General features: G+C 34.2%; 1 protein-coding gene across 4 annotated transcripts in view; it reads left to right on the forward strand.

Moving 5' to 3' along the window:
- SCRN3 (secernin 3) overlaps nt 1-12,636 on the forward strand; it is a 45,082-nt gene that overhangs the window by 127 nt on the left and 32,319 nt on the right. For 3 of the 4 annotated variants that reach the window (XM_074338219.1, XM_019727471.2, XM_074338220.1), the window contains exons 2-5: nt 1,818-1,986; nt 3,434-3,615; nt 4,177-4,376; nt 6,517-6,729. In XM_074338219.1, coding sequence (XP_074194320.1) covers nt 1,828-1,986; nt 3,434-3,615; nt 4,177-4,376; nt 6,517-6,729 — 754 coding nt within the window. In that variant the 5' untranslated portion in view covers nt 1,818-1,827. The remainder of the gene's footprint in view (nt 1-1,817; nt 1,987-3,433; nt 3,616-4,176; nt 4,377-6,516; nt 6,730-12,636) is intronic. The other variant, XM_074338223.1, reaches the window with a different exon arrangement.

Here is a 12,636-nt window from a genome sequence, read left to right on the forward strand (position 1 = left end):
CACGGGAGAGGGGCGTGCATAGGTGAGGTATAAAGTAGGAAGACTGAGTGCGGCGCGGGCTGCAGTTTGAACGCCCGGCTGGGGTGCAGAGTGCGGCCTGGGCAGTGGCGCTTCTGCAAAAGGTGTTTGAAGTTCGAGCCCTTTACTCTGTGAATTCTGGCTCGAGTAACGTATTCTTTTCTGTACTGATTTTCCTATCTGTTATGAAAATAGTAATTCTCTATGTAGCCCTATGTAGCAGGTTTGTGAGGATGTTCCTGGAAGCAGCAGTTGGTGAACTAAAGCACATAGAATAGAATGTCAGCTCTAAATGAGCGAGGACTGTTTTGTTAATAGCTGTACGGTCCCTGGAGCAGAAAGATATTCAATTAACATTTACTGAATGATAAATACACACTAGGTGTTAGGCTTCGCTTTAGAAAGGGGCTAGGTGCCTTCCTGACCGGGCTGCATGTTTCCTTAGCTTCTCTATCACGCAGGTTAGACAGCTCAGATCCCCTAGTGCAGCTTGACCCTTGAGAATCCAGGGTTTTGCGTGGACATGAGTGTTAGGGCTACAGGGTATCCATCAAACAAATGGATGTCTGTGATGTCTTTTTTTTGAGAAATTTACTCGTCTGCCAAATGATAACAATAACAGCTTTCATTTGAGTGTCTTCTATGGTCTATGCACTGTGAAAACACTTTACACACTGTTTTACTAAATTCTCATGACAACTCTATGAGATACTTAACCTGTGAGGCTAGAGAGTGGTTAAATAGCCTGCCGAGGTTATGCAGTGGTAGAAACTAACTTTGGAACCCAAATAGAAGGCGATACAGGAAATAAAGGTTGAAATACACACGAAACAAACAGAAGCAATGGTGACCTCTCTCATTCCATCACTGAGGAAAAGAGAAAAACTTTCAGGAGTTTCAGGCTGAAGTTGTTCCTTATTTGAATCATTTTGTTTTCTTTTGAATGAAACATTAGATTTAAGTTTTGTTTTTAAGATGCCTGCATAAAACCATTTTAAGTTTGGGCATTATAAAGGAAACTAAAGTTCATTCTGGAAGCAACAGGAAAAGCATGAGACACTTAAGTGTTCTGCTAAAATTTAGGATTTAAAATTTTTCTGAATTACAAATGAAGACATAATCTTGATATTATATTCTACAATCAGGATTTACAAGTTACATATGTGAACTTCCTCCTAGAAATATCAACAATTTGAAATTTTATTGACATTTTTTTATATTTGTCTGATTCAGTAAGTCTGTTTCAAAATGTCAGTCTTACCATTATTAAAATCTGTGTGTAGTCTTCCTCAGCTTAAAGGAGACCCCTTCCTTCTTCCTTTGAGGAAAAGACTGGGTACATAGTACTGGGACTTTTCTATAAGACCCAGTGATGAGAACATAAAGATTAATAAGACATACTCTCAGCCCTCAAGGATTTCACAGTCCAGTAAGGAGACTATATTTATAAATATAGTGCTGTTTACAACAGGACAAGGGATAGGATTCCCAAATACGGAAATAGTCAAAGGTGACGTATGGAAGACTAAAGGAAAAAAAGATCTTACAGGGTAAATTTGACCTATAGACTAGAAGGTACTTGTCATTTCCATTTTCTTATTAATTCTTACAGTACAAGATTCATTTCTAAGTCATTTTCTTACTGATATTTATAGTGCAGTATATGAAGTTTAAAACTTGAATGAACAGCTTTTATTAGATATGGCAGTAATATCCCTTGGTCATCAATTAAAACTCTGTTTTGTATATACTTAAAACTTTTTTCTCTTTTTATTTTGAATCTTTTATATGGTTTTCAGTTTTTAAAAAATGGAACCTTGTTCCTGTGACACTTTTGTGGCACTACCTCCAGCAACAGTTGAAAATAGGATTATTTTTGGGAAAAATTCAGATAGACTGTGTGATGAAGTACAAGAGGTAGTTTATTTTCCGGCTACAGTTCATGATAACCTGGGAGAACGTCTCAAGGTAGGTGAAATACATGTTAGCAATATGTTTCTTTAAAAATATCATAAACCATTATTTCTATTATTAATAAACTATTTGGCAGAGATTATAGAAGTTAAAAATTCAAGAATTTGAGTTTGAAAAATAATTTGAATCAGAACTAGACTTCTGGTCTTTTATTTCAATGATATGGAGGAGGCTGAAATAACAATAACAGTAATTGTTGATTCTTTGATCAAATATTTGAAAATTTACCATATGTAAGCATGTTAAATAGGGCAGGGATTTAAATCCTGCTGTCAAGCTTAAATTCTAGTAGAGGAATAGGATGTGTATGCAACTAACCCCATTCTAAAGTAGGATGGTTTAAATGCTAAATTTAAGAGCAGCAAGCTGTGGGGAAGGAAAAATTCAGACTAGGCATGAAGGAAGTGTTCATGAGGACTTGAGGTTTCTGCTGAAGTTTGATGGACAAAAAGGATCCTGATTGGTGTAGAATAGGAAAAGTCATTCCCGACTCTGGACTACCAGTTTTATTATCTGGGAATAAAAGTTTTATTGGGCCCAGGGATTACAGTATCAACATGCTTTTTGTCCAGTCATTTGATAGAATACACATTAATTAAAGGATCCTTTAAATTTTTTATTTAAAAAATCCATTTAACCTGGAACTTAAAATAGAAGTTTCACATTATGCTTTAATTGCTAACATATATATTTTTAGGTTTCATTTCATTGATATTCTGATACTAAAATGTGTTAAATTTTAGATGTTTTCTTTTTTTCTTTTGCTGAGACTATTCATCTTGGATCCATTTCCGCTTTTATCTCCTCATTTTCAAATCTAGCCTATCCTGTAAACCAGTGGTTCTCCTTCTTTTCCCTGCTGTGGACATACCAGATAGGTGACTTCCACATATAACATGGGCTTCTATGGCAATACCCTGCAGTTAAGGGCTACCATATGGGACTTATATCACTAACCAAGAAACACTGGCCATTGAGATTGAGAACTGCTTCTTTAAGCTTCAGCTCACATGCATCTTCCTCTACAAAATGTTTGAAGATTTAACAACTAGAAACCATCTCTCTCCTGAGCTTCCATTAATTTCTTATCTTCACTTTTCTTCAATGGCCTTTTTACTTTATATTTTGTTGTATGTTGTTAATGTGCAAGTCTCAGTTTCTTGAAAGTGAGATCTGTCTCCGATTCATCTTTGTAACATTTCTTAGCAGAGTGCTTTGTAATAAATAGGAGATGCTCAGCAAGTATTTGAATGAATAAATGCTTTAGGGTCAATTCTGAATATGTTTTAAGGGTAATGCCTTTATTATTGAAAATTTCTATTTAGTTATACTTCATTTATCTCTTTCAAAATGAAAATTTCTTCTGATTGATTTTCAGATTCTGGACTTTGATACCTTTTCTGTTTTTGTTTAATGGCTGTTGCTATGACTTCCTTTACAGTGTACTTACATAGAAATAGATCAAGTTCCTGAAACATATGCTGTTGTCCTCAGTCGCCCAGCTTGGTTATGGGGAGCGGAAATGGGAGCCAATGAGCATGGAGTTTGCATTGGGAATGAAGCTGTGTGGGGAAAAGAAGAAATTTGTGATGAAGAGGCGCTACTGGGCATGGACCTTGTCAGGTAATTTTTCTGATATATTTTTGCACTATAGAACTTGTCTGAATTTTAAATTTTGGTGTAACTCTCACATGTTTTATTTTCCTATTAAAAAAATTTTTTTTTGACTTTGATACTTTGTGTCAAAATGCTTAAAGTTACAGGCATGCAATACAAAGACTCAAATATCATTAATTGGGAGAAGTCTAAGAGTTGAAAATTATGATTCATTGGAAGTACCTAACATATTTTATCAGGCCTTAACTAATTCTCACAGTAACCTCATGTGGTATATATTATTATCCTCATTTTACAGATGAAATATCTGAGGTTCAGAGATAAAGTAACTTGCCAAGAAATTACCAAATTGGAATTTGAACATTGATCTATTTGACTCCAAAAACTTTGTTTTCAATTCCAAACTGACTTCAGAAGGAATAGTTTAGAAGTTACATTTTAGTTCATCTGTTAACTCGAAGGAATTTTTACATGGCGTAAAATTGCTAAATCTCATGTGCATGAAATTATTCAAGCAAAATAATGGAAATTTACTTTAATCTGAGAACTTTAATATTTTTATTTTAGACTTGGCCTTGAAAGAGCTGATACAGCTGAAAAAGCCCTCGATGTCATTGTTGATTTATTAGAAAAATATGGCCAGGGTGGAAATTGTTCAGAGGGTGGGATAGCATTTAGCTATCACAACAGTTTCCTGATAGCTGACAGGAATGAAGCCTGGATTCTGGAGACTGCAGGGAAGTACTGGGTGGCAGAAAAAGTACAAGGTATGGCCAGCTTTTCATCATTTGTTTTACAATTAATAAAAACCCCCTTAATTGCAGACATTGCATTTAATTGTCTTTCAAGATTTATAATGCAGTACAATGAAGGCTTGAAAACATTTTAAAGAACAAACAATGCAAGAGCACTATAGAGAGCTCTCTTAAAAAAGAGAAAAAAAGGTGGCGCTATCTTTTTCATATATATGACATAAATTTTAAATAACTTATTTTCTGTACAGTAGCTCTTGGTTATTTTATAATGCTTTCCTACTTTTTAATAATCATTTACAATTTCTTTCTCTTTTAACTTTGGGCTGAACTCCAAAATTTTATCGTGTGTGGGTATGGAGGTGAGGAGAGGGGTGTGGTATCTGTGGGTTAGTGGTTGGAAAGAATATATTAATACAATAGTAAAGTATAAACAATTGATATCATAGTAAAATAACACAATTTGATTGTTTTAGAATACTTTGCTTTTTTTTCTCATAGTTTCTTTGTGAAACTATTCCTTTTATTTTTCCAGTGAGAAAATCCAGATATGTGAAGTGAATTATTCAAGGCAGTGAGTGAAAGACTTAGAATTTAAATCTTTTCGTCCTGACTCTCAGTTCAATGTTCTTGCACTAGAATACAGCCTGGTGCTCAAGCACAATCCCATACTTGTGTACTTACCTCCTGGACCTCCTAGTTTCACTAGGGAGATGAGATACACATGTGAAAATATTAAATAGTGCATGAATGATACAGACACTTAAATACTGCATACATTTAGAGAAAGGAAAAGTCATTGTGATCCGGAGCAGTACAGAAAGGATTTATGAAGATAGCCTCGAGCTTTGGAGGATTTGGACGTTATTTTTCATAATAGGTTATTGCCAGTTGTTTTGATGGCCATTTTATTTTATATTTTGCATGTATGTTTACTAATATATACAATTGAACTTAGACTATTTTTCTTATTGTGGTAATTGGCTTGATTGAATAAATAGCCCTACCTAGCCATCCAAAATGAACACTTTCACTGGGTCTAATTATCCAGCTGTAGAGTAACTTTGCCAACTGGTTTCTCTTCCTTTACTAATGAGCCCAAGAACTAAACAGTTAAACTGTAGGAAATTAGATAGAAAATTCATTTTTTCTGTCTTTAATTCTATCATGACTTACGTCTAATTTTTGTAGTGAGAATGTGGGTAAATAATATATAAATATGTAAATAGTGGGTAAAAGACATGAAGAGATGTTTTATCTAAAAGGATATACAGATGTCAATAAAGCACAAGAAATAACGTTCACCATCATTAGCCATTAGGAAAAGGCAAACTAAAATCACAATGAGATATCAGTATAATTCTATCAGAATGGTGAAAATAAAAAGTGACACCACCAAATGCATGGCAATTGCAATATTGTGCATTTATCCCAGAGAAATAAAAATTTACATTCACACAAGAACCCGTGCCTGAATATTTATAGCAGCTTTTTCCATAATAGCCCAAAACTGGAAGCAACCCAGATGTTCTTTAACTTGTGAATGGCTAAACATACTATAGTACATACATACTATAGAATACTACTCAGCAATAAAAAAGAATGAACTGTTGATACATATAATAACCTGAATGAATCTTTAGAAAATTATACTGAATGAAAAAAGCCAAAAGATTATATACTGTATAATTCTATTTATATAACATTCTTAAATGACAATTACAGAAATGGATAACAGATTCTAGTGGTTGCCTGGGGTTAATGAGGAGATGGGGATTGGAGATAAGTAAGTATGACTATAAAAGGGCAACCTGAGTGATCTTTGTGGTGACAAAAATATTGTGCATCTTGACTATATTAACATCAATATTTTGCTTGTGATATACAGTATGTTACCAGTGAGGTAACTGGGTAAAGGATACACAGGGTATCTTCATTACTTCTTTTAACTGCATGTGAATCTATACTTATCCCAAATAATAAAAATTAATTTAAAAAGTAATTCATTCATCTTCCTGAATACATAATAGATGCTTATAGTACACAATTTGGAAGTCTTTATTTACATTTACATAGTGATTAAGAATCATAATGTACAGACAGCTACATTATGTTAACTATGACTTTTCTTCTCCCCCTCTTCTCTGAAAAATAGAGGGAGTTCGTAATATTTCTAATCAGCTTTCTATAACAACCAAGATTGATCGGGAACATCCAGACATGAGAAACTACGCTAAGCAAAAAGGCTGGTGGGATGGTAAAAAGGAGTTTGATTTTACGGCAACATACTCCTATATTGACACAGCCAAGATGATGATTTCATCAGGCAGATTCTGTGAAGGCTACAAGCTTCTGAATAAACACAAAGGTAATGTAATCATTTAAATAATACCAAAATGAAAACTATGTTTTTTGAGGAATTATTCTTAGTAAAGATATAGTTTTATTTAAACTAAAAACATTATGATATTGTAAGCTATTTTTTGAGATGAGTGAAATACTGTATAACTGTGAGAGGGTAAGAATTCTTTTTAAAGGACAAGTTCAGATTTGTAATCCGCAGACCCTTTTTCCAGTTCTTACTGATATTCTTAAAACCAGATTGAGATTACTTTTCTCAGAGTTCATTGGTACATGGAGACAGAGATCATTTATCTTTTGATAGTACCATTATTGATTATTTTTTAATTACAAAAGTTATAGCTACACTAGTCAAAAAGATGAACTGAGCAGATTAAGAATTTCCATTATCCACTCCAAAACTCTAGAAATGCTGAATAAAATATTTAAACATTAAACACATATATAGCTAGGTTCTAACACAAGAAGAAGAAATCACTAGGTACCAAAAATGAAGAGACCCATAGTGCTAGCAAGATTTGAGGTGTCTCCGTCCCACATAGTCTTCCTCTTTTCTGTGTCAAAGGGGGATTCTGGACCAGATAAAAGCCTTAGAGGCTAGTTTTAACATCCATGTAAATGTAGGTGTCTGAGAGAAAGACCCATTTGGGGAGCAGGAACTAGGCTCTTTACCAAGATTATAGTTACTCTGCTCTCTGCCCAGATTCCTAGCCTGGAATTGAGCTGTCTGCTGTCTCAGGTGTTGGGTCAATACAATCTCCGTGAGAGATTGAACTCTGAGCTACATATACTTTGTAGGCTCAGCTGGGGCTACCTGTGCTGTTCTGAGAAACAAACACTGAACCACACAGGATCCCAGCATTCTTGTATGTCTATACCCACTATGAGAATATTTGACGTGACAAATATTTAGATTTTACTCAAAATTTCCATCCAAATGGTAAGTGTGCTATAATGAATCTACATGTAACTGCCATTGAAAACATTTAGGTTACATGGGCATTCAGATGAAAGGTTATAGTTTCTACTGTTATGTTCTCAAGTTAACTGATATTTTCTTCTGCATTATCTAACATGCTGTTAATCTCATCTAGTGATATTTTCATTTCAGATACTCTAGTTTTCACTTCTACGTGTTTCATTTGGTCCTTTTTATATACAGTGTACACTGTATCTCCCATTTCTCTATTCATTACCTTATGGTTTTCTTTAAATCCTTGAGCATATTCAGCATATTTATTATAGCTGTTTTAGCATAATAGGAATCTGATTCTTCTGGGATCTCCACTGAATGCCGTGTATCAAACAGGATCTCTCTACTCCAGCTGGTGGGAACTCAATAGATTCCCAGCCCTGTGTTAGATTTATGAACTTTTTTTACTCGTAGTTCCTGGTAATTGCTCTAGCCTTAAAAATTGTTCTTTGGCCTGTGGATTTTCAGTGTGTGTGTGTGTGTGTGTGTGTGTGTGTGTTATTCAGCCAAAGGCTGAAGGGCACCACTGTATACATTTCTGGAACTTTTTCTTTGAGTAGCTCCTTCGTCTCTGGTATTCTGCTCTGCAAATTCTAGTCACCCTCGTCTCCCTGAACTTTGACCGTTTCCTCAACTTAGAGTGATCTTTGGGCTCTGTCTGTGTTCCCCCTCCCTGCACTGTGCTCTGAAAGCTGCCTCCCAACAACACTGAGCTTCTGGAGTCAGCGTGGTGGTAGGGCTTACCCTCTTTGTTTCCTCTCTCGGGATCATAATCTTACTCTCCTTGTTGTCCAGTGTTCAAAACCCGTTTTCTATATTTTGCATAGTTTTCTGTTCCTTTTTTTACAGTAGGAGGGTAATTCTGGACCCTGTTCTTTCATGTTTGGAAGCAGAAGTCCTATTTACATTATAGTGTTTTGGGTTATTTGCAATATAGATGAGAAATGCAATTATTATCCAATAAAATACATTATTATTATTATGAACTGTACATAAATACAACTACTATAAGTTCATTGAGAGTTAAATAAATAGGTAATCAGTATTTTATATTCTATCTATTATGTAGACATTCTTGGTATATTGTTATGTAGGTTTTAAATATGTTTTAGTAATATTTGGGGAAATTGAGTTTTTAAATATAGGCTAGGGATACATGATTATTTTTCCCATGTAAAATAATGGACTCTAGACTCCAGTTATTCAGTGTTTTCCCAGATATTTTAGATTCAGGTAAGGAGGATTTATGCATATGTATTATAGTAACCAACAATCTGAAGGCCTGTATTACCTGTGTGGCCTGCCAGGATTTTCCCAGAAGGGAATTCCCACTGAAGATGATTTCACAGAAAAAAATTATAAACGCATGAGCAAATTCAGTGCTAAGAGCGGAATAATTCATAGACCTAACAAATGTAGGAAATTCACATGCAAGGGACAGTTAGAGCTAACTGAAGCTATTTGATAATATTAAGGAATTATTAAAAAGCTCAGGTGTGATCATTGTATTTCTTTTCTGACACTTTTATGCACATAACTTTTCTTTAGCAATATATAATGTAGATCATTCTATTTTAATACATACAGAACTTTCTGTTTTTAAACAGCTGCATAGAATTCTATTATTTTGATATCTTGTTTATTTCCATATGTTGTATTTTAATCATTACAAAGATTGATTGTATAAACAATACTTGAGTTAACAAAGTTCTCGTTATTTAGGTTGTTTTTAGTTTTTCATTTGAAATTTGTAGCTTATATGTAATGCTCATAGCTTATTTATAGTCACATCCATGCTTATTTTCCTAGAATAAGTTTCTAGAGATAGAATGTGGGGTCAGAGAATATGCATGTTTTAAGGCTTTTTGAAACACGAAACAACCTCCAGTACTTACGGTGCTTTTCTTCTTGGCAATAAACTTAAAGCTTCAGGACATAAAATTAGCAGGCCTTCTTAAAAAAATGAAAAACAACAACATATAATTAAAATGGAGAGGAAAATGCCAAGAATCCTCAGGTTTAGGTAATTTCACAAAATGAAGACAAAATAGAAACAATTACAAATTAATTAGTTACTGCATCATAATAATTGTATTTTATTTAGCTACAAAATAACTGAATAATATATTTGAAATGCATACGTGATTATAGTAATAGATGCAGCTGACATGAAACTTCCTTTTCCCCCAAGTGTGAAGTACAGTTCACCCAGTTTTCTGTGCTTTGCCAAAAGAATAAGTGTCTTTCCAGAACTTTCATAGAAAATTGACTTCTAGTACACTATGGTTAATTTTTCCTATGATTTTTCTAGATGGAAGAACTTACCTCTCTTCATTCCAACTATCCCTGCCTGATAGCTATTAACTGTGCTGCATGTATATCCAAATTGTATATATAGTCATTCATGTATTTTAAATAACTAGTTTAAATTGCAGTGCAATTGCACCCTATGTTTTGCATTCATTTAAGGGAATCCTGCAGTCTCAGTACTTATTCAGTGCTTGCTAGTGGATTACTTATAGCTGTCCTACTTAAGTGACCATGTAAATCCTGCTTTCATGTTGAGAATTGTAGGTTTTGAATACAGAAAACATTTTCATAATACCTGTATTATTGTAGTGTTATGGTTCTGACACTGTTTTCATTAAAACTTGCCATCTATAGGAATTTAAATTTGAATTATTTAAAAATCTCACTATGTCGGTGCAGAAGCTAATGTGTCTGATAGATAGGTGTGGATGGTAGGCTACTGCTTTGTTGTTTAGTTTTAATGCTAAAGCCTGTTTTCAGGTGCACCATTTTTTCTTCCTGCATTTTTTTCTTTCAAAATTAACAGATATTGCTCCTGTAACAAGTTATTTATAAATTATTTTTCTTGAATTTGAAGTCATAGCTATACTATGGAGAAACTGGAAATTTGCTATTAACATAAAACATTTGGTAGCTTGCATGATTAATTGAAGGTGAAACATTATTTTATATGAAAGTCAATTTTATTTTAACAATTTAGGTACAGACTTGCTGTACTTTTTTAATGATTCCCATATATCATGGAAATAGGGGAAACTCTTGCTTTTCATGCTTTCTTTGTCTTTGTGAGTTATTTCATTTTTTAATTCCTTTATTGTCACTGTACTAGAGTTTTGGGCGACAGGAAACAAACACCTGTGGTCACCTAGCTATGAAAGTTATTTTTTTCTTTCGATCTAATTTTAATGCAATAATTAAAACTTTCTATATAAAGTATCTGAAAATATCTTATCTGATGGCAAGCCTATATATTTTTTTAACTGTACTTGGGTCTGCTATGTTCATTACCGTTATAGGCAAACCTCGGAGATACTACAGGTTTGCTTCCAAACCACCACAACACAGTGACTATCGCAATAAACTGAGCCACACAGATTTTTGGTTTCCCAATGCACATACAAGTTATGTTTCCATTATACTGTAGTCTGTTAAGTGTGCAATAACATTATGTCTAAAAAAACAATGCCCATACCTTAATTAAAAATACTTGATGGCTAAAAAATGTGAAGTATCATCTGAGCCTTCAGCGAGTTATAATCTTTTTGTTGGTGGTTGCCACGCATCTTCAATTTGTAAACAATGCAATATCTATGAAGCACAATAAAACAAGGTATGCCTGTATTAAGACACTGATACTACTTGAGGATAAAAGGAGTCTGATGTATATAGTAAATGGGAGCCATAATAGTGGAGAGGTTAAAGTCACAGAGCTGGACTTGAGTTTTTGGTTATGAAGCAGTAGCTACCTAGTATTAGACTAACCTCCCCTCAAGAATAACTATAAAAACTGGAGGAATAAAACAGTTTGAAGGCATGAGTAAACACCCAAAACAGTTAGGATATGAAGGGCCTACATCCAAGAGATTGAGAAAAGGCTGTCTACACTTTGAGAAAAGCCTGACTTGTATGTCACAATTTCTCCTTAAAGTAATTGTTGACTTCTAAGCATCATGTATGCAGGATGAAACACTGAGAAATCAAGCAGAAGGCAGTTGGTAAAGTGATCTCAGATAGAAGCAAGGAAGAACAGAAACAGTAACATGGATAAAACTAAATGAATACTGACCGTTTAATAATAATTGTGTGACCAATGGCCACAGCTACAGTGCATAGATTTTGTGTAGTACTGAGACTATGCTTCCCACAAGCTGCTCCTGCTGAAAGCAGCAGGCAGACTAAGGCAGGCCCTTGGGATGCATGGGACTCCTCGGATGGCTGACTTTGGGTCAAGGATTCCTGATAGCCTTGCCACGCTTTTCTTAGATGGTATGGCAGTCTGGGAAATTCTCCTCCTGCCTTTATTCCTTGTCTACTAAACTCAGACTTGTTTCACAGTTTCTCTCACAGGCATTTCCCCTGATAAAATCCTTATACATTTAATCCCATGTTGTAGCATTTGCTTCTCAGAAGACCCAGATGAACACCGTAGAATTAAATGTATGAGAATAGTAGAGAAGACAGGAGGCAGCAATTGGAGTGAAAGTGTTGTAAGATCCTTGCATTAACTGCTAAGTGGTGAAGAACTAATTTAAGGAAGACTGTAGTAAGTCAAGAAATTAATAAAATAATAAAAGAATATATAAAGAATAAGCTAATAGCATAGAGATATAATAATAAATACTTGAAAAATTCAAAAGACAGCAAGAAAGGAGAAAAGGGGACAAAGTATAGCTGGAATAAATAGAAAACTAATAATAAAACTGTTGATTTTGTTTTATGTGGAATTTTTATTATATGGTTTCTAGCACTGATGTCGTGCTTTCAGAAAGGTCATTTTCATTGTACCAGAAATGGTTATTGACATATTTATAGTTTTATTTTGTAAATTAAAATTTTAATTCTCTGGACTTATTCTAAAATAATGTATGAATTAGGACTCAGCTTTTTCCCCCCACCCCTCAAATAATTTGT

The sequence above is a fragment of the Rhinolophus sinicus genome, linkage group LG01 (genome assembly GCF_036562045.2).
Source record: "Rhinolophus sinicus isolate RSC01 linkage group LG01, ASM3656204v1, whole genome shotgun sequence".
NCBI classification, from domain to species: domain Eukaryota; kingdom Metazoa; phylum Chordata; class Mammalia; order Chiroptera; family Rhinolophidae; genus Rhinolophus; species Rhinolophus sinicus.